Below are 20,852 nucleotides of genomic sequence, written 5' to 3'. Positions count from 1 at the left end.
AGCTCAAGTTTGTGGAGCCATCGGCAGTTTTGTGTTTCCCTAACCATTGATCTGAGGCATGATGGAAGAAGAAAAGTAAAAACTTCTCAAATCCTCCCCCTGCTTTCACATATCTGCTTGCTGTCAGGCATACCTCACCCCAAATGACTCGGGTTTAATAACTTTGATCAATATAGAAACTATTTAATATGCTAAATCTAAGTTTATCCTTCAAATACTCCCCTGTGAAAATAAATGCCTTATGGTGCATTCTGCAATTAAAAAAAAAAAAAAAAGAAGAAAAAAATAGGGAAGAATTGCAAAAGGTATGAGGCCAGAAATCAGGCCAGTCATCGGTCCTGTGCTAAATGGCCATATAGGCTCATGCTCAGAGGTAAAACAGCTGCTTACCTTCTTCACAGCTGGATCAGGCAACTGATTTAGCAGCTTCTGAAGCTACCATTCCACAAAATACATTACCTGAATTTTAAAATATATGCCAGTAGATTTCCTTACACCACTGAGGGGAAGATTAAAATGCAGTCATGCAATATATTACGTGGTTGGATAGCACAGCTCTTAAAAATGCTTAACATTCAGAATAAGTGGCTTTTGTTAAAATTAATTTCTCTGGCGGATGGTCTATACATTACGTGACAGAAGCAAATGCCCTCTTCAAACAGTGCAAGTGACAGCCAAAGTCTGCCAAGGAGGGATGGAGGACACATTCCACAAATGTTTCCAAGATTCTAATGCTGAATTACCAACAGAGAAGTTTAAAACAAAAAAAGCAAAAATAGAATCATTGAATACCAGGTTGGAAGGACCTCAAGGATCATCTGATCACAAACTTTCTTGGCAAAGCATGCCCTAGACTAAATGTCCCAGCACCCAGTCCAGCTGAATCTTAAAAGTGTTCAATACTGAGGAATCCACCACTTCCCTATGGAGATTATTCCAATGGCTGATTATTCTCATTGTGAACAATTTTCCTCCGGTGTCCAATCAGAATCTCCTCAGGAATAATTTGTGCCCATTACCCCTTGTCTTTCCCATGTGACTCTTTGTAAAAAGACAGTCTCCATCCTTTTGTATCCACCCTTTAAATACTGGAACATGGTGATAAGGTCTCCCCTGAGCCTTCTTTTCTCTAGGCTAAAGAAACCCACTTCTCTCAGCCTTTCTTCCTGGTGTAAGGAAGGCTTCCCAATCCTTTGATCTTCGTGACCTTCTCTGGACCTTCTGGACCCTCTCCACATCTTTTTTGTATAGCAGGGACAAAAACTGAACACAGTATTCCAGGTGTGGCCTGACAAGCACTGAGTACAGTGCGATAATGACATCTTTATCTCTGTTGGTGATGCCCTTATTAATGTGACCCAGCATCTTGTTGGCTTTCTTTGCTTCAGCTTCACATTGTTTACTCTTACTGAGCTTATTGTCCACCAGGATCTTCAGTTCCTTTTGCACAGAGCTGCCCCCCAGCCAGGCAGATCCCAGCCTGTACTGCACTCTTGGATAGATATACAAAGTAGTTTTGATAAAGGATGCTGATGGTGCCTCAGACCGACAGACTGTCTTTTAAAGAAAATAACTACTGACCTCAGGTGACCACTTTTTATTTCCCTTTCACTGTATGTGTACATACATGCATGTGCATATAAGCAATTTCTTAAAGAACATCACAACAAAAATCCAAGGTGATTTCTTTCTATTAACTCTTAAACCAACACAAACAACAGGAATTTGATCTATTCATTTCAGTTCTGCTTGAAGTAGAATTTCAGTGGCTTTACATACCACATCTTAAACCGCACAGGCAGTACTGAATTAATTGAGCTTTTACAGTCACTCAGTCATGAGAAGTGTCAATCACTGGATGCTCCACTTCAAATGAGAAGTAGAGGCACTCAGAGTGAAGTACATACTGTACAACCCCCTTTCAACATTTTCAACATAGAAAATACGACCGCACTAACAAAGTAATAATGCAGTAAAAAACCCACCACAGATTCACTTCTGCAGCCCCTCTGTCCCATTCGCTGATGACAGAACAAAAGTCCATGTACGAAGCATGCAAAGCTTTTGGGGCTGCCTTCCAACTGCACACGAGCATGTCAAAACCTGCTCAGCTGATATAGGGACTTCTTCAGTATCTCTAGACATATAGCAAATAAAAACCCCTTTACAACATTACTGAAAGGAGTTTATATCTGTATAGCAGATATCACTGAAGTTTAAGGCTATAGCTATACCCAAACACACACACACCCCACCCCCACCCCCCACCCCCCCGCCTTCAATTTTACATAATCTATAAGCTTATCTGTTCACGGGGCTTTGCATGACAAACAACAGTAGTAAAGTAAAAAATAAATCAGCATAGCCCTGTCATATGAAAAAAAAAACAAACCCCAGCCTTCCTTCGATCCACCTGACCCCCGCTAGAACTAAAATGTGTTGTATGGCAGTCATTCAGAGCTGTGCTCTCTCCAGCTCATCCACACCACATCTTGTACTCTACTGCCCCTTCAAAACATCATCAAAACTTCCTCTCGTGCTTATCCAAAAGACACAGCTCTCTATGGTTTTGATGTCTGGCCTGCAACATCTCATAGCAGACCATCAAGCTGTCCTGTCACTGCTGTGTCACTGAACCTTCTGCAGGTACAAGTGTGGCTGAAGGCTGAGTCCAATCAAACTGGATCTCCGTTATAAAGAGGGTAAGAATTAATTCCAACATTTTGTTGTCTTAGGAAGGTTTTGGTGTGCATGCAAAGAGACCAGTATTAAAACACACTGACCACCTCCCTAACTTGTTTCTCATTCAGCATTTATAGAATACCTACTGCCACAGGACCTTGGTCTGTGACAATGGCTGGATGGGTGTTATGACAGTTCAGCAGTTACACAAAATTAAAACTTAAGAACAGCTCATCCAGCATTACTGCCACCTTCTTAATACAAAAAAGGCAACAAAACCAAACCAAGAACTGGGATCAGAGCCCTAGTATAAAAACACGATGCTCAACTTACCAGCAAGAGCATTAGAGGCTTGGACTCCCTAAATTGCTCTATTTCCCAAATCTCCCCTGAGGCCGCAGTGTTACAGATACAGTTCCAACCTAAAAATTTGTCTGAATATTCACAGTGATAAACAGGCAGAATTACTATGCCTAAACACTATATAACGTGTAGTTATCCAGCTCGGTGAAAGGATCATTCAATGGTTGCAATCCACAACTTCCTGTCAGCTTATACAAGATGAAACCAAATCACTGAATTCATACTAAAGCTGAACAAAAATGAAGGACCAGGCAAGACAAAGACAGAGGAAAAAATGCAAGATGCCTCAGTCTCCCATGTTTTCAAGCATCTTAATATCAGCATTATGTGATGATGGGAAATAGGCAATAAGAGCCTGTTATTTAAACATACCAGATATCTTTCCTCCTGCCTCATGCTGGGGGTACGGATCATGTGATTCTGTTCTCCTCTCCAGTCTCCAAAACGTCGAAAAAAATAATTGGATAAAAACCGACTGACAGGATCTCTAATGATATTGATGTACACTGGCTGGTCTCCTCCAAACCTGGCGGGAAATAAAATGGGTCAATCTCATCAGAAGATTTCACACCGGCACATGTACCCATCTTTTATCTGAATGTCTTCAGATTACTCTCTACACAAGCTCAGAGCTTTCACAAGATTAGAACAGAAACTGAGAGGCTTACCAGTAGTTACCAAAACTTTGTAAAAGCATGCAAGACCTCTTTCAGATGAGCAGTAAATATGGTGTCACATTAAGCTATGTAGTACAGAAATTTTCGTTTAAGACCATTTTTTGCACTGTGTCAATAGATCAGCCTCTTGAGTTTTCTCCTTGATGTTTTCAGATGAAGAACCTTCTGCAGCTCAATCCGGGAATGGGTACTTTTTGTCAACACATTTCTCATCTAGGAAGTTATGTCAGAGCAGGCAATGGCTAACACAAACTGCCATAAGGCAGCCTTGGATCACCTTCACCTGTACAGTAAGTGCAAAGGATTTTGCAACATTCAAGCCTATCTCAAAAGGCTTCCTTTGGATGAACTGACAGATATGTATGATATTTCCACCTTTATATTTGCTGGAACTTGTGCAGATCTTCCTCCCCTCACCCCCAGCTTGCACCACTAGCTGGATTTGAGGTTATTTTGTGGTTACGCATCACCTTATCCTTGTACTGCTCTGCACAAAGGTGTTTTTTTGGAAGTCAATATAAAAACGTGCTTCAAAAAAGAAATTATGCATCTATTTCAAGTACAAGCAAGTCCAATGAAAAGGAAAGATAAAACCAGGTGTGACCAGGCTCCGCAAAATGCAGCACAGGTACCTGCAATTTAGATATGAAAAGATAAACCAGAGCAATCTCATCAGTCTGACTTTACCCTCTTGTACACCTCCTCCTGGTAACTTATGAAAAACATTTTCTGTTTAACAGGTAGGATAAAAAGAGACAAGCGGAGGGAAAAGGAGTTTGAGGAGGCTTGTGATTATACTGTATTTTCACAGTATTAAAAATATTTTAACTGCATATTTTGTATCAATACACAGCATCAGAAGAACGGGGAAAAAATGAAAGTTGCTTACTCTCTTCTGTGGTCAAAACTGACAATGGACATTTATGCTATGGAACAGACTTATGAACTACAGATGCTGGGAGAGATAAAGAACAAAATAAAAACTTTTTGGATTAAGAATTTCATAGGATAAATTCTACTTGGAATTTGCCTAAGAATATGAATTATATTTCTCCCTTCTGTTTCTCCAACTCAGGAGGACAATTCTTAAGCACTAGCTTGTGGTTTAATTTTGGAAGCTTGAGGACATAGCCACATTTAATGATTTAAATGCTGTTCTGATGATTTTATGGTCACAATTTATATATTTTCCTTCAAAATGTAAAATATTAGATGAGAAGAGAGAAAACTGAAGACATCCTTTGTATTAAAAAAAAAACCAAAACCCTCTTGGCTTCTCTACATCTTTTGAGCCAGATGAATAATTGAATACGTATAATAAAAGGGAAGGTCTCCTCATAAATATTAAATAGCCAGCAAAATTGTTAAAAAATATGAGTTCTAGTAAAAGACAAAAGAAAAAAAAATCCCACAGTTTCAAGTTGAGTTTTAGTCTGCATGATTCCCCAGACCACTAAGTAGAGTCTGCAAAGGCTTGTCTCATGAGTAATGATGCATATCAGTAATTTCCTTGACCTCAGTGTTGCAGGATCATTGCCATAATTTGAAATTGCACAGACAGCATAAAACTTTAAACCAATCCAATTAAAAAGGCAGATGCTCCTTTCTTCCTGATTAGTACATAGCCCAGTTTGGACATGGGTGTGCAAGGGAAGTACCCTGAATTCAGTACCCTGAACTCTTCTCTGAGATTATTTTTGCTGGTTTTCGTCATTATGCAGAAATAAAACCTACATTAAAGAAAGGCATTCCTGTGAATACCATAGGACAATGAGGCCATGAAGCTTTGACAATATTTATTCAAGCAGAAAGCTTTTGGTGAATGCCATTGCTGGTAGCCATGAAAACTATATTTTTCAGTTGAAACTGCTGGCAAGAAGAGGTTGCACCTAAATTACTGAACACATTATCTTCCTATTGCTTGATAAAGATCAACAATAATCTAAAGACAGAAGAGAGTGAAGTACAAAGAAAAGGGGAAGCAACGGAGACAGTAAGAAGTGATGACAGCAGCAAGTCGTCTTAAGATACGTAAAGATAACAATATTCAGAGATGCAAAGAGAAAGGATATCCTGCCCCAGGGTTTGTAGAGAACACTAAGCTTAAATGCCTGTCTGAAGAGACAAAAATCAGAAGCAGACAGCTATTAGTTGTCTAGATCGAAATATTCAACACATATTGTCTTTTCTGAAGTGAAAGGAGGGATCAGATTGCATAACCAAGCCACCAAAGTGTCACAGCCTGGCCTTTTGCTGGTAAGGTCATGTCCCTGAACATGTGAACTGCAAATTCATCACCAACAGCTCTGAGAACAGGCACATGCAAGCTCGTCTGTCCCAAGAGGGCAGCTCAGATGGGAGGTCACTCTTTCACAAAATTGCTACAGAGGAACTTCTTATTTCTGAAATGGAGAGTGTGTCCCCCTCAAAACACAGGGCAGCTCGAATGTCTGATTTCCTGCACTCTGTAACCAGCCTGGTATATAGCCTGGAGTTTCAATTGCTCCATCAGGCAACAAGCAGGGAGTTTTCAGAGAAATTAAATCTGTTCTGGCTCTTACTCAAATCTGTATTTTTTTTTAAGCATGGTTTTTAATACTTCAAATTCCAACCATTTGTTTCTATGGACTACACTGAGACTTTTTTATGGAAGCTAAGCAGCACTCGCATGGCATAAAAAATCCTCCTGGTTAAAAAAACCCTCTGAAATCAATAACCGTAAGCTATTTAGAGAGAGAAAAGGGCAAATCAATGCTCCATTTGTTCAAGTATGTTCAGCATATTTTTAGGTACCTATCAATCACAACATATTAAATATTACTTAGCTTTCCAGAGTGAAACTTCTCAAATTAACAACACCCACATGAAAGTGCTCTTGCAGATAACACATTGTGCTCTCATTATACATCATGTCACCTTATTTATACTCAGATACCTATTGTGAAGGATTCAAAAAGGGATATGATCATATTTTTCTAGGCCTGAGCAGAATGCTTACCTTCTCTGAGTGGGATCAAGACTTCATTCTGCATGATAAATGTACCTGATCATTCTCATGGCCAGCAGCACATCGCTACTGGGTAGAGTGGGCCAGGACACCGCCATTTCAGAGAAGCACTGAAAATGTATCCACAGATCTTCTGCAGTCCTTTTCCTGTATTTAATTTCTCCTGATTTATTCAGTATATACTATTAAATCCCATTAGTTTTAACTGCTCTGCTGTGACAAGTATATTTTTGGAGCACCCATCAAAATAACTAGACTATTTACAGGCTTCAATCAATGATATTTAGGTTCATTAATAATGCATTTCTCCATCCTTTTTTTAATAAAAGGAAACAAAAAAGAGAGGTATGACAGATATTGCAAGTCTGCCCCTTAGAAAAATGTCTCTGATGAATTCCAATTGTATGATTTACATGGTTTCTTTTTTTTTTTTTTAATCAACTAAAGTGATTTGCTTGGCTTTAGAATGGAGGCTCTCTCAGTTCCTGTTATTTTTCATTTCACTTCACTGCTGGAGGCTGCTGTATTTCTGTTCAGCACAAAACCCTTTGCACAAGCAGAAGCAGGCTTCTTTGTCCCTGCAAGCAAACAATACTCCTTGAGGAAATGACAACTCCTAACCTATTCTCTGAAAGAACTTGGGCTGTCTTTTACTCTTCTAATGTAAAGTATCTTCCCTTAAACAAGTGAGGGAGTTGCTAAAAATTCAATGTAACGGAAACAAACAAGAACTGACAGTCATCTAATATTAACAGGGACAAGCATATTGTGTCCTTCTTAGAAAGGCAACACAATTTGCTTCTACAGCTTCATACAAATCAGAATCACATGCTGAGAACACAATTGCCCAGCAAGCTTTACTCATCAATTACGTTACACCTCCATTTCCTGCTCTGCAGCACAGCTTCACGAGGAAGTCACGCAAAAGCACTAACATACAACTTTCACCTTTTCAGGACTGAAATAAGATGCACTTACATCAAAATCTGTCTTCTGAAAAAGGTACCTTAAAATTAAAAGATACTATAACTTGTCGAATTTGCATGCATCTGGGGCAAAGCAACCCTATTCTGCACACAAGGCACCAGGCAATGCTGGGATGCTCCAATGACCCTCTTCAAGGCTGAGCTGCAAAAATTTCCAGAGAAGCAGGCTGAGGTACTGCCTATTTCACTATCCTGTGAATCTCAGAATATTTAATGTTGTATTTCTGTCAGTCTTTTACACTCAGGAATGCTAAACAACAAGGTGGGATTTTTTTCCCCTATGCCTATCATTATGCTGAGGATATGAAAGTAGTTTAATATATAAATTCACAATTAACAGCATCAGCACTGACACAAATCCTGACAGGGTCTGTATAACATCCCCAACTCAGGCAAAGGCAACCCTTGAGAAGGTAATACTAATTGTGTTTCCCTTCATGTAATGCAAAGTTACAGCCAGAAATAAGTAGGAGAGAAAACACCAATTCTCCACAAAGCACTAACAACAGCTATAGTCAAACTCTGCATTATTTAAAATCACTTAATTCTAGATACCTTTTTTCCAAGACTTTCCAGAAGTCTGGCTCAGGATCTCTCTGGACCCCTCATTAACATTTCATTGTAATTCAGAGATGCAAATGTTGCACATTATACAGAGGAACAAAAAGCTGATTACAAATTATTGTAACAAATTTCCAGCAAATAGTAGAACAGCTGATACAGCTCTTTAGGAAGTATTAAATCAACAAACATGGTGTGTAGAAAAGATACATCTTCAAAACTGGATGAAACCACACATTAGGTGAGATAGTTATGTTCACATAAAATCTTGAGGCTTGACTTCTTAGGAAGGTTATAATACAAATCATAGAATCATAGAATCGTTAGGGTTGGAAAGGACCTTAAGATCATCTAGTTCCAAACCCCCTGCCATGGGCAGGGACACCTTACGCTAAATCATATCACCCAAGGCCTCGTCCAACCTGGCCTTGAACACTGCCAGGGATGGAGCATTCACAACCTCCCTGGGCAACCTATTCCAGTGCCTCACCACCCTAACAGGAAAGAATTTCCTCCTTATATCCAACCCAAACTTCCCCTGTTTAAGTTTTAACCCGTTACCCCTTGTCATGTCACTACAGTCTCTAATGAAGAGTCCCTCTCCAGCATCCCTATAGGCCCCCTTCAGATACCGGAAGGCTGCTATGAGGTCTCCACGCAGCCTTCTCTTCTCCAGGCTGAACAGCCCCAACTTCCTCAGCCTGTCTTCATACGGGAGGTGCTCCAGTCCCCTGATCATCCTCGTGGCCCTCCTCTGGACTTGTTCCAACAGCTCCATGTCCTTTTTATGTTGAGGACACCAGAACTGCACACAATACTCCAGGTGAGGTCTCACAAGAGCAGAGTAGAGGGGCAGGATCACCTCCTTCGACCTGCTGGTCACGCTCCTTTTAATGCAGCCCAGGATACAGTTGGTTTTCTGGGCTGCAAGCGCACACTGCAGCCGGCTCATGTTCATTTCCCCATCAACCAGCACACCCAAGTCCTTCTCCACAGGGCTGCTTTGAATCTCTTCTCTGCCCAACCTGTAGCTGTGCCTGGGATTGCTCCGACCCAGGTGTAGGACCTTGCACTTGGCATGGTTGGCAACTTCATAAGGTTGGCATCAGCCCACCTCACAAGCGTGTCAAGGTCCCTCTGGATGGCATTCCTTCCCTCCAGCGTATCAACCGAACCACACAGCTTGGTGTCATTGGCAAACTTGCTGAAGGCACACTCAATCCATCAAACATCAAAAGGATGTTGCAATGCACTTGGCACTGCTTATTCAGCTTCTCATATGAATACATTTACCAAGAATATCATGTGTGTTTACAGCTGTCCTGTGGAAACGGCTGTCACAGATTGCTACACAACATAATGCTAGGAATGTCCACGTGGAAACTAAAATACAGCAACCTAGGTATAAGAAAAAAATCACATTGTAACCTGGGAATATATATTATGTATACAATGTGTGGTATATAAAAATCAACGTAACTGAAATTGAAAGCATGGCTGCCCTGTACCAGATGTGAAATTCTACATAATCACCATCACACAGAGGAAGCTGCATCACCACGCTTGAGGCTTTGAATCTACACAGTTTAACATCATAATCTATGATTCAGAAGGTAAGTGCAAAACTACAGATAGCATTTTCAGATAACGAAGTTGCAAAATGAGAGAATAATGGAATGGTTTGATGGCAAAGAGCTACTCAAGCCACAGGGCAAGCAAGACAAGCAAACATTATGCACTGTAGTACAGTAAATAAAACCCTAGAATCAGAAGCAGAGGACATTCAGAGGGAAGTAGCAGCTCTGGCAAGGACTTGCATGCCTCCACAGATTATCAGTAGCATGTGAGACCTTAAAGGCCAATTTTGAGAAAAAGGGGAACTGGGATAATTATAGACCGGTCAGCCTTACCTCCATCCCTGGAAAGGTAATGGAACAACTTATTCTTGACACCATCTCTAGACATATCAAGGATGAGGGGGTCATTAAGAGCAGCCAACATGGCTTTACCAAGGGGAAGTCATGTTTGACCAACCTTATAGCCTTCTATGAGCAAGTAACTAGGTGGATGGATGATGGTACAGCGGTAGATGTGGTTTTTCTTGATTTCAGTAAGGCATTTGATACTGTCTCCCACAGCATCCTCATAGATAAGCTAAGGAAATGTGGGCTTGATGATCAGGTAGTGAGGTGGATCAAGAACTGGTTGGAAGGAAGAAGGCAGGTTGTGGTCAGTGGGGCAGAATCTAGCTGGAGGTCTGTGACTAGTGGAGTCCCTCAGGGGTCGGTGCTGGGACCAGTGCTGTTTAATATTTTCATCAACGACCTGGATGAGGGAACTGAATGTACCCTCAGCAAGTTTGCTGATGATACTAAACTGGGAGGAGTGGCTGACACACCAGAGGGCTGTGTTGCCATTCAGCGAGACCTGGACAGGCTGGAGAGTTGGGCGAAGAGGAACTTGATGAAATTCAACAAGGGCAAGTGTAGAGTCTTGCATCTGGGGAAGAACAATCCCATGTACCAGTACAGGTTGGGGGCTGACCTGCTGGGCAGTAGTGAAGGGGAAAGGGACCTGGCGGTCCTGGTGGATAGGAGGATGACCATGAGCCAGCAATGTGCCCTTGTGGCCAAGAAGGCCAATGGCATCCTAGGGTGCATTAGAAAGGGTGTGGTAGTAGGTCAAGGGAGGTTCTCCTCCCCCTCTACTCTGCCTTGGTGAGGCCGCATCTGGAATACTGTGTCCAGTTCTGGGCCCCACAGGTCAAGAAGGGCAGGGAATTGCTTGCAAGAGTCCAGCGCAGAGCTACAGAGATGATTAAAGGAGTGGAACATCTCTGTGATGAGGAGAGGCTGAGGGAGCTGGGACTCTTTAGCTTGGAGAAGAGGAGACTGAGGGGTGACCTCATCAATGTTTACAAATATGTAAAGGGTGAGTGTCAGGATGATGGAGCTAGGTTTTTTCAGTGATGTCCAGTGATAGGACAAGGGGCAATGGGTGTAAACTGGAGCATAGGAGGTTCCATGTGAACATCAGGAAAAATTTCTTTACTGTGAGAGTGACAGAGCCCTGGAACAGGTTGCCCAGGGGGGTTGTGGAGTCTCCTACGTTGGAGATATTCAAGGCCGGCCTGGACAAGTTCCTGTGTGATGTACTCTAGGTTATCCTGCTCTTGCAGGGGGGTTGGACTAGATGATCTTTTGAGGTCCCTTCCAACCCTTAGGATTCTGTGATTCTGTGAGAAGCAGGAGACCCGATGCGACCACTAACAGAGTTCATTTTAAACAAAGTGCACACAAAGTTCACTGCAGTCACAAGAAGGACGAAAAAAATGTTTTGGAATGGAAAGATGTCTAGAAACTGAAAATCTTCAGCTTGAAACCAAAATGAAGAAGGGAAAAAATACAGAGAAGGCTCAGAGGAGACTGCACCACTGCACGTAAGAAATTACACATGAAAGCTTACCTACGGAAAAAAATTGATAAAAGGAGTCCTCATAAAGCAAGCAAATCTATTCTCAGATCCAAGGAGAAGGAGGCAATTAGATTTCTCAGAAAAAATAAGAGGAAAAAATAACTCTCAATTTACAATCCGAGAGAACAATCCAGTATTGGAAGAATTTACCAAGGGCCACAAATTCTCTGTTACTGGTGATTTTTAAATCAAGACTTAAATTTTTGTTTTGAAAGATGAAGGTTTTAGATTGAAACCTAAATAGTCTGTATCATGCATTACATAAGGGTGAGAAAGACTAGAAATGACTTGGGACTGCCATAATCCATCTTTTTGCCTGAAGGCAGGATCAGCCACATAATTGCCACTACCAGCTCAAAGATACTCCATCTATCCCATTGCTTCGCTGTCCTTGTTCAAGCCTTTTCCTAAATGCCCAATTTAGAATTCTGCTGATGCAATTTAAGGCTGCCACTTCTGCTATCATTACTCATAAAGAACAGTGTAGTCCCTTTATTTCTACAGAACCTTTTAAATATAAACTTCAGAAGTGTTAGCGCAGTCCCCTCTTTCCCAGTCTTCTCTGGTTTTCTTTTTCTTTCTCTTTCTCTGCCCTTTCAATATTTCCTCACAGGTCAATTCTTTGTATCTCTGATCATTCTCTGTAGTCTCTTTTGGACTCCTTTGGAGTAATCAAGACCTGTTTTAAGGTACTCCCGAACTGGTAACATAATCTAATCTACAGTGTGAATGTAAACACGGAAACCAAACAACAATTAAAAAAAAAAGATAATTTGGGTGTTATGTCTGATCCCACCTTCAGTAACTATATTTCAAGCAAGAATTGTCCATTACCAACTGAATGAAAGCTAAAAAGTCTATTACAAACATGGGAAATCTAGGGAAAGAAATTTTAAATCAGGTAATCTTAAAATCTGTGGAAAAACTTGACATAGAGCAGTATTAAAAAAAAAACACCAAAAACCTGAAAACAAGCTCTTAGACCATGCTGAGGTCAAACTGCACATGAGATTTGTGCTTTGCCTTCCACCAAGTCACAGTTAAAAAACCTCATTACATACTCACATCATTAAAAAAATGTAGTATAAAAAAGGAAGAAAGATGTAGGAGGGATTATAGCACCGTGTGGCCATTCATGAAATGTGTACTTTACAAGGCAGACCTCACATGATGGTAGAAAGTGTTTCATGATGTGTTAGCAAAAAGTATAGATTATAATGAACACACATAAAGACACAGTGTTAAGGCAGTGCACAAAAGTTTAGCTGACATTTCCCTACTTTTAAGAGCTTACCCAGAGGGTAATATTTTATTTGTTAATGTATTTTAAATGACATTTCCTAGGCGTATATGGTTTGTTTTTTATTTAAAGGAGGAAAAAATCCACAACATGAAAATACTTCAGTAGATAATCTTAGGCTGCAATCACTGTTTCAAGATGTTGACTCAAGAGGGCATTCAAAGAGCCCAATCCCTCCCACAGAATCAGTGCAAGCTGACTGAACTGTTGATGTTCATACAAAGCATACCTGAATTTGCATTCAAAGGGTCATGGACATTCAGCATCGTGTTATGCCAGCTCCATGCATTTTGTCCAGCACACCATTTTCAAAAGCTAGTGGAGCATGGTTAAAACACATAATAGGCATGTTCTGCAAAACATTTACGCTCTTTGTGGCATTACTTGTTCCACAGAAAGGGAGAAACAGGAATCTTCACGTTATTAATAAATTTGAGTGTGGTGACAAATAGTCCACGGCTGTGTTTTAAATCAATGAAAACAGCATCACAGAATCACCCTGGTTTCACTGACCTCTTACCAGTCTGTAGAAAAACTTAAAAATTAAATTCTAATTCCGAATCAACAGGCCAGTGACACACACAGAGGTTAAGTCACGGCAAAGCAAGATCTTTATTTGCCATAGAAATTGTAAAAGTATCATCCAACCCTCATGAATCATCAGCAGGCTAACATGCAAGGCTTTCAAACACCATGCTGTCAGCACAGAGTGTGCTCCTGCTTTCAAACATGTGGCTTATTCTTGTGACATATAGTCAACTGCTGAACCCAGGACACTAATTCTTCAAGATTTATCCCCTTTTTGTTTGTTGGCTGCAGAGACATTTTACAGAACCCAAGAACAGGGAGTGCTTAACATCAAAATGCAGTGTTAAACTTCAATTTTTAGAGAGGCTTCTGCATGAGAAAAAACACAAAACTGATGAATAACAAAAAAACCCTGAATATTCAGAAACTAAGTTTAAGTTTGGATTTATCAAGACTGCATCTCTCTGCCTGTATCTGCCATCATACAGCATGTGATTTACTGTTATCTGTAATTCAGAATTCAGGTCAGAGATGAAGGAAAGCATTCAAACTGATCAGCACTGCTGCACATGACACTGCCTGCTGCTACAGCACCCCAATTTACTCATTTTTATTAGTGGTGGCTATTTTGTCTGTTTAAAAAAAGCAATATTGAAGCCAGTATCAATAATGCTGACACAGACTGTCTACCTAAAAGCACTTTTTCAAGAAAAACAAGAACTTTACTCATTAACTCTGCTAATAAATAACAGAAACCCTGAAATATTTATTATGTTGATTCCAGGGACTAAAGGCAAGTACCTTCTCAAGCAGAAGATCTAACAGATCTTTCTCTCATCTCTTAAACCTGTCACCCACTTCCCTCATGCACTGAGCAAAACGGACATGGCAGAGCTGGGGCTGGCATCCAAGCAAGGCATAGGATGGTGGCTGCTGGCCGTGCCCCAGCAGAAGGTCCAGCAGTTCTGCTTTGCTTGGCTTTCCCTTCAGCAGGGGTACCATCAGCAGCATGGCTGTCTCCAAGTCTTCTACTGGTCTTTCAAATTTGGCTTTAAGCTGATCAGTGGGGTCAGAAGTTATTTAGGAATTAGGCTTAGGGGGGAAACTGGAAAGACGCAGAACAGCTGGAACTTATGTGTGAGTCTTACTTCCTTAGAAAATTATGCTGAAGTCTTGTCCCCCCGCCTCGAGCTCATGCACATATATGCTACAATACACACCGCCGATATTAAACTGCAGCTGGAAGAAAGAAGAGGGCAGCAGCCTGACAGTGCAGGAAGAATGACTACTTACATACTAATGCTGGGTGATAATTCATCCTGTCTTTGAACAAACAAGATATACTGAACTGAATTATAAGGGCTAATTAAAATGTAAGATTAAATTGACTCCATGTTTTATCTCTGCATCTCCTTACCACATCATAGGAAATTTTAAAGGAGATCACTCCCCAGTGGCCAGAAACTACTGCAGAAATTAAGAATTCACGGCTCCAATGAGACATGAAAAAGCCTGTTTCTCTCTCTGGGTGGTCTTTTTAATGCTTCTCCCTCCTGTGACTTTACCCTGACCTAATCAGCCAACTCTTAAACAAGCAAAAGCCACCTACCAGCTACTGACAGAAGAACATCTTTAGATTTTTACACATTCCACTGAAACTTCCATTTACCCTGAGACAGGAGGGAGGGGCCAAGCTTCTTACTGTGCCTGAATGAGGGTCCATATATACATGCGTGGAAGATAACAGTTTGGTGTTGGAGAGAGGCAAGCTGCCCTCCTGTGTTCAAAATGTGAGTGGTGTGATTCTCCCTATCCCTGACTCAGCCTGACCCAAAAACCATGGCCTCACCACCCCTGTGCATTCCTACAAAAGTTCTTTCTGCTTCTCTGCAATCTGTGACACTTGGAGCTCACACCAAGTATCTTGAAGAGCTGCCCAAAAATTGTTATAATCAGATGAAGATTTCTAAGAGGTCAAGTGGGACTTTTCCAGACTTGAAGCTTCTTCATGCTTCTTTTTTTTTCCAGGCTAAGAGACACCAAGCAGCATTTATGATGAAGAACAGCCAACAACCTGCACCTATCCTGAAATAACTTTTGTTGTTTCTCTGCAGGTTATTCTAGCTCTTCAAGGCTTCTGCACTCTAACACTGTATTGCTTGGATTTACTAATAGCACCTGCAATCTCGGCGAATGTATCAGCATATAAATCTTTACCTTCATAGAGTAGAGACATTTTTTAATATTTGTTTCTGATGTATATTTTGGATGCTTTTCCTGGCAACATTAGTATATAAAAACTTCAATTCAGAAAGAGATATAAAAATATAACAGTATTTTTACTAATTTAATGGCTCCCACAATTCTTTTCAAATACATGCAGCACTGACTTTGAAAAAGAATTGGAATATGACAAAGATAAATTATACCTGTCATCCTGGTCCTGCAATGTGACCTCTTCGGGCACATGTCCCTAAGTGGAGGCAAACTGTTGTGGCTTAAGCCCTGTCAGCAAGCCAGCCATACAGTTTCTCTCTTCCCTCCCCACCCCCTTTCTTCCCTTCCCCCCATCCCCAAACCCGGAGGGATGGGAAGGAGAATCAAAAGAATGTAACTCCCATGGGTTGAGATAAGAACAGTCCAGTAACTAAGGTATAACAGAAACCACTACTGCTACCACCAATAATAGTAATGATAAGGGAAATAACAAGGGAAGAGAATACGATACCACCTGCCGAAACAAGCCCGACCGAGCAATGAGTGCCCTTCCGGATAACTCTCATCCTGGGCATGACATGCTGTGGTATGGAATACCCCTTTGGCTAGTTTGGGTCAGGTGTCCTGTCTCTGCTTCCTCCTGGCTTCCCCTCCTCCCTGGCAGAGCATGAGGCTCACAAAGTCCTTGGCCAGACCAAACATTTGAGCAGTAACTAAAAACATCGGTGTTATCAGCATTGTTCCCAGGCCAAAAGTCAACAACAGAGAGCTGCGCCAGCTACTAAGAAAGAGAAAAAATGACTGCTACTGCTGAACCCAGGACACAAACATACCAAATTCCTAAGTTATGTGCAAAAGGAGGTGGGTGCTTCTACCCTGTGCACTATAGATCACAGCAGAGGTTATGACTGACAACTTCTAGAGCTCCTTGGGCACATGAGAAAAAAAGTTATCTGTTGGGTTTTTTTTGTTAACATAGGCCAATGGATCCCAGCATTCTGAGAGTACACATAAAGAGTATATTATTTTTTTACTATTCAATTAATTTTCTTCTTCAGAACATTGACTGCAGTAGGACAGCAGCTAGTAATTTTGCACACTTCATGTCCCCTTGGTTAACACATTTAAATACAAGGAATGAAAGCCATTTCTGTAAAATGGGAAATGGCAACCTCATAAAGAATGATCAGGAAAATACCTAGGAAACACACTGGAAAAACAACTTTGTCCTGAAAGCCCATTTTGCTCTGGCATAACTGCAGCTTTAGTAAGTATAGGCATGGTGACTGCAAAGTTATTTTTTTCTACTGCATACAGCATTAGTGAAGCTGGTACAGGTCCAGAGTACAGTTTTGATGCTTACACTTAATACATAGAACTGCTGGAGAAGATTCAGAGAAGAGCCACAGAGTTATTAAATGGATTAGAAAAATACTCACCAGCAAGAGGTTTGAGAGTACCTGTGATCAAAAGGAAGAGTGAAAGTTGTTTGGAGACAGCAGCAGCAGACAGATGCATGGGGAGAAATATCAGTGAACAGAAAATCATTCCAGTCAATAAGGAGCAAAAGCCAGAGAAATACTCATTAGAAACTAGCCACACAATTTGACAGTAAAATTGACAGACAACTGGAACCAAGGAAGTGGCAGAAGTGGTGTAACACAATGCCATCAAACACGGCCTGGATGGTTTTATGGAAAACTTCAGAGAAATACACTCTTTCCAATCAAGAACAAAGAAATCCCTAGTAGCTAACAGCTGGTATGAAGAGAAAAAGCATTGAAACATTTACCTCTCTGTATAAACACATTTCCAAATAGGGTTAATAGAAGAAAGCCCTCTGGGGGTTTCTTGGGGAGGTCAGTCCAGCATTTAGGATGAGTAATACAATGACCACAAAGACCTAATGAAAAGCCTCACCCAGGAATCACAAGTACAGGAGAATCCAATAAGCAGGACCATCTTCCCCAAAAAAAACAGTCCCAAAATGCACTGGATGGAACAGTCACCCTTCCAAGGCACTGGATCATCTCCTAAAGTTAGCTGTAGCTGCACTGGAGAGGCTGGGAACAGAAGCTGCAAACCACTGGAAATAGAAGCTTTTCCTCTGACAAGCATTATGTAGAAATTCACTCACATCAAAGAAGAGAAAGAAACTGCTGCTATTCACATCAGTGATGTTAATTGCAAGTCAGGTTTGTTTTTCTTACTATTGTTTGGGAAGCTGAGAAGCACCAGTAAGAATGAAGAAAAGGCTGAGGTACTTAATGCCCTCTTTGCCTCAGTCTTTAGTAGTAAGATCAGTCATTTTCAGAGTACCCAGCCCCCTAAACTGGAAGACAGGCATGAGGAGCAGAATGAGGCTCATAATCCAAGGGGAAATGGTCAGTGATCTGCTAGACCACCTAGACGCACACAAGCCTATGGAGCTGAATGGGATTCACCCAAGAATACCAAGGGAGCTGGCAGAAGTGCTCACCAAGCCACTTTCCAAAATCTATCAGCAGTCCTGGCTAACTGAGAAGGTTCCAGTTGACTGGAGGTTAGCAAATGTGACTCCCATCCACAAGAAGGGCCAGAAGGAGGATCCAAGGAACTACAGGCTTGCCAGTCTGATCTCAGTGCCAGGGAAGGTAATGGAGCAAATCATCCTGAGTGCCTTAATGCGGCACGTATAGGACAATGAGGTGATCAGGCCCAGTCACCAGGGCTTTGTAAAAGTCAGGTCCTCCTTGACAAACTTGATCTCCTTCTATGACAAGATGACCTGATTAATGGGTGAGAGAAAGGCTGTGGATTTTGTCATTCTAGACTTCAGCAAGGCCTTTGACAGCATTTCCCACAGTATTCTCCTGGAGAAACCGGCTGCTCATGGTTGGGACAGCTGTACTCTTTGCTGGGTAAACAACCCCTGGCTGGATGGCCAAGCCCAAAGTGTGGTGGTGAATGGAGTTAACTCCAGTTGGCAACTGGTCACAAGTGGTGTCCCCCAGGGCTCAGCAGTGGGCCAGTTCTGTTTAATGTCTTGTTTATCAGCAGTCTGGATGAGGGGGTCGAGTGCACCCTCAGTAAGTTTGCAGATGACACCAAGTTGGCTAGGAGTGTTGATCTGCTGAAAGATAGGCTCTGCAGAGGGATCTGGACAGGCTGGAATGACAGGCTGAGGCCATGTGTATTAGCTTTAAGAAGACTCAGTGCCTTGGGTCTGCATTTGGGCCACAACAACCCCATGCCATGCTATAGGCTTGGGGAAGAGTGACTGGAAAGCTGCTTGGTGGAAAAGGACCTTGGGGTGCTGACTGATGTCTGGCTGAATGTAAGCCAGTTTGTGCCCAGGCAGCCAAGAAGGCCAATGGCATCCTGGCCTCTATCAGAAATAGCAGAGCCAGCAGACTCATTGCAGTGATCATCCCCCTGTACTCAGCATTGGTGAGGCCAGTTCTGGGGCCCCACTACAAGACAGACATTGAGGTGCTGGAGCAGGTCCAGAAAAGGGCAACACAGCTGGTGAAGGGTCTGGAGCACAAGTCTGATGAGGAAGGGCTGAGGGAAGTGGGGTTGTTTAGTCTGGAGAAAGGGAGGCTCAGGGGAGACCTCAGGGGAGACCTCAGGGGAGACCTCAGGGGAGACCTCATTGCGCTCTACAACTACCTGAAAGGAGCTTGTAGTGAGGTGGGTGTTAGTCTCTTCTCCTGGATAACAAGCAATAGGACAAGAGGAAATTGCCCTGACGTTGTGCCAGGGAGGTTCAGATGGGGTATGAGGAAAAATGTCTTCACTGAAAGGGTTGCCAAGCTTTGGAACAGGCTGCTCAGGGAAGTGGCTGAGTCACCATCACTGGAGGCATTTGAAATACTGTAGATGTGGCTCTTAGGGACACAGTTTAGTGGTGGACTTGGCAGTGTTTGGCTAATGGTTGGACTTAATGATCTTCAAGGTCTTTTCCAACAGAAATTATTCACTTCTATGCAAAAGCAAAGCAGACTTATGTTTTGCATGACTGCATCTCTAGTACCTTGGTGATAGCCTCTAAAACAGCTTAACAATACCTACAGATCTTGAAAGGTCTCAAGCAGGTATGTGCAAGGCAAATGGAAGAGACTCCTTTTGTCCCTAGAGTGTCCTTCAAGCAGAGCATGCTTTATAATATATATATACCCGTCTGCTAGCTTGATATATGCAGGAAAAAAAGGAGAATAAAGCATTCTTTATCCCTTCCTGCAAACAAAGGCTTGATTTCAAAGGTATAAAATGCCAAACAAGAAACGAGTTTTATTACTGTACTAATGCCCAGGATGACTGCACGTGCAAAAATTCACTATTTCCAGTAATGGCTCTGCTACAACGGTATGTAGAAAGCCTCATCCCTTTCCTTGGGAAGGAGCAAGGGCTGTCACCAAAGTAGGGTTCTTCAATCTTCAAGCTGATTTTTGAGCCTTTCACAGATCTGAAGCCACCCTAAGCCTGCAGTCAGTGGTCTACCTGTCCCTGAGCACCCATCCCACTCCCCACTGTCCTGAGCTGCTGACAGCAAGCTGCTGTCTAAGGTCTTCAGCTGTCAGCCAAGAAACCACCACATCAATACTTTGACCCTCATTCTTTTAGTTTCTGGGGTATTGCATGGCTTTCATGTGAGCTGGCAGAAGAGCTGTGGCAAACAGGAAGAAATGTATTCCACAGACAATTTGAGTTCAGCTCAAGTCACTAGAGGTGGTTTATAAAGGATCAGTTTAAAAAGAAAAATGCAGTAATACTAAAATGCTTTCACAATTCTGTAATATTCATAATGTGGTTTTAAATCACATTCTTGAAATTTCTGCAAGATAGATACTTGACACTGAAGTTCCTAATGAAATCAGTTACAAAGACAGAAACGTATCACCCTATAATTAAGGGACAGAGCAACTCTTCAACGCTATTCACTGTTAGTTGTAATAGCACCAATAAATTTTGAAACCACAGACTAAAACTCTCAAATGTTTATTTATCAGTAAACACTAGGAAATGTTTAACCAATAGTAAGCAATGTTGATGTACTTCAATGATGTCTCGTTTAA

The 20,852-nt window shown here is 41.7% G+C and overlaps 2 protein-coding genes across 2 annotated transcripts in view; both read right to left on the bottom strand.

The window, feature by feature from the left end:
- TAB2 (TGF-beta activated kinase 1 (MAP3K7) binding protein 2) overlaps positions 1 to 20,852 on the bottom strand; it is a 313,346-nt gene that overhangs the window by 199,526 nt on the left and 92,968 nt on the right. The window lies entirely within an intron of this gene.
- UST (uronyl 2-sulfotransferase) overlaps positions 1 to 20,852 on the bottom strand; it is a 168,155-nt gene that overhangs the window by 54,369 nt on the left and 92,934 nt on the right. The window contains exon 5 of the mRNA XM_061471522.1: positions 3,418 to 3,571. Within this exon, the coding sequence (XP_061327506.1) occupies positions 3,418 to 3,571 (154 nt within the window). The remainder of the gene's footprint in view (positions 1 to 3,417; positions 3,572 to 20,852) is intronic.

The sequence above is a fragment of the Pezoporus flaviventris genome, unplaced genomic scaffold, assembly GCF_033815535.1.
Source record: "Pezoporus flaviventris isolate CSIRO_AGI_PZ_B2104156 unplaced genomic scaffold, CSIRO_AGI_Pfla_v1 ptg000066l, whole genome shotgun sequence".
Taxonomy (NCBI): domain Eukaryota; kingdom Metazoa; phylum Chordata; class Aves; order Psittaciformes; family Psittacidae; genus Pezoporus; species Pezoporus flaviventris.
Note: the sequence above shows the minus strand (reverse complement) of the source record. Positions and strands in the feature narration are given on the sequence as shown.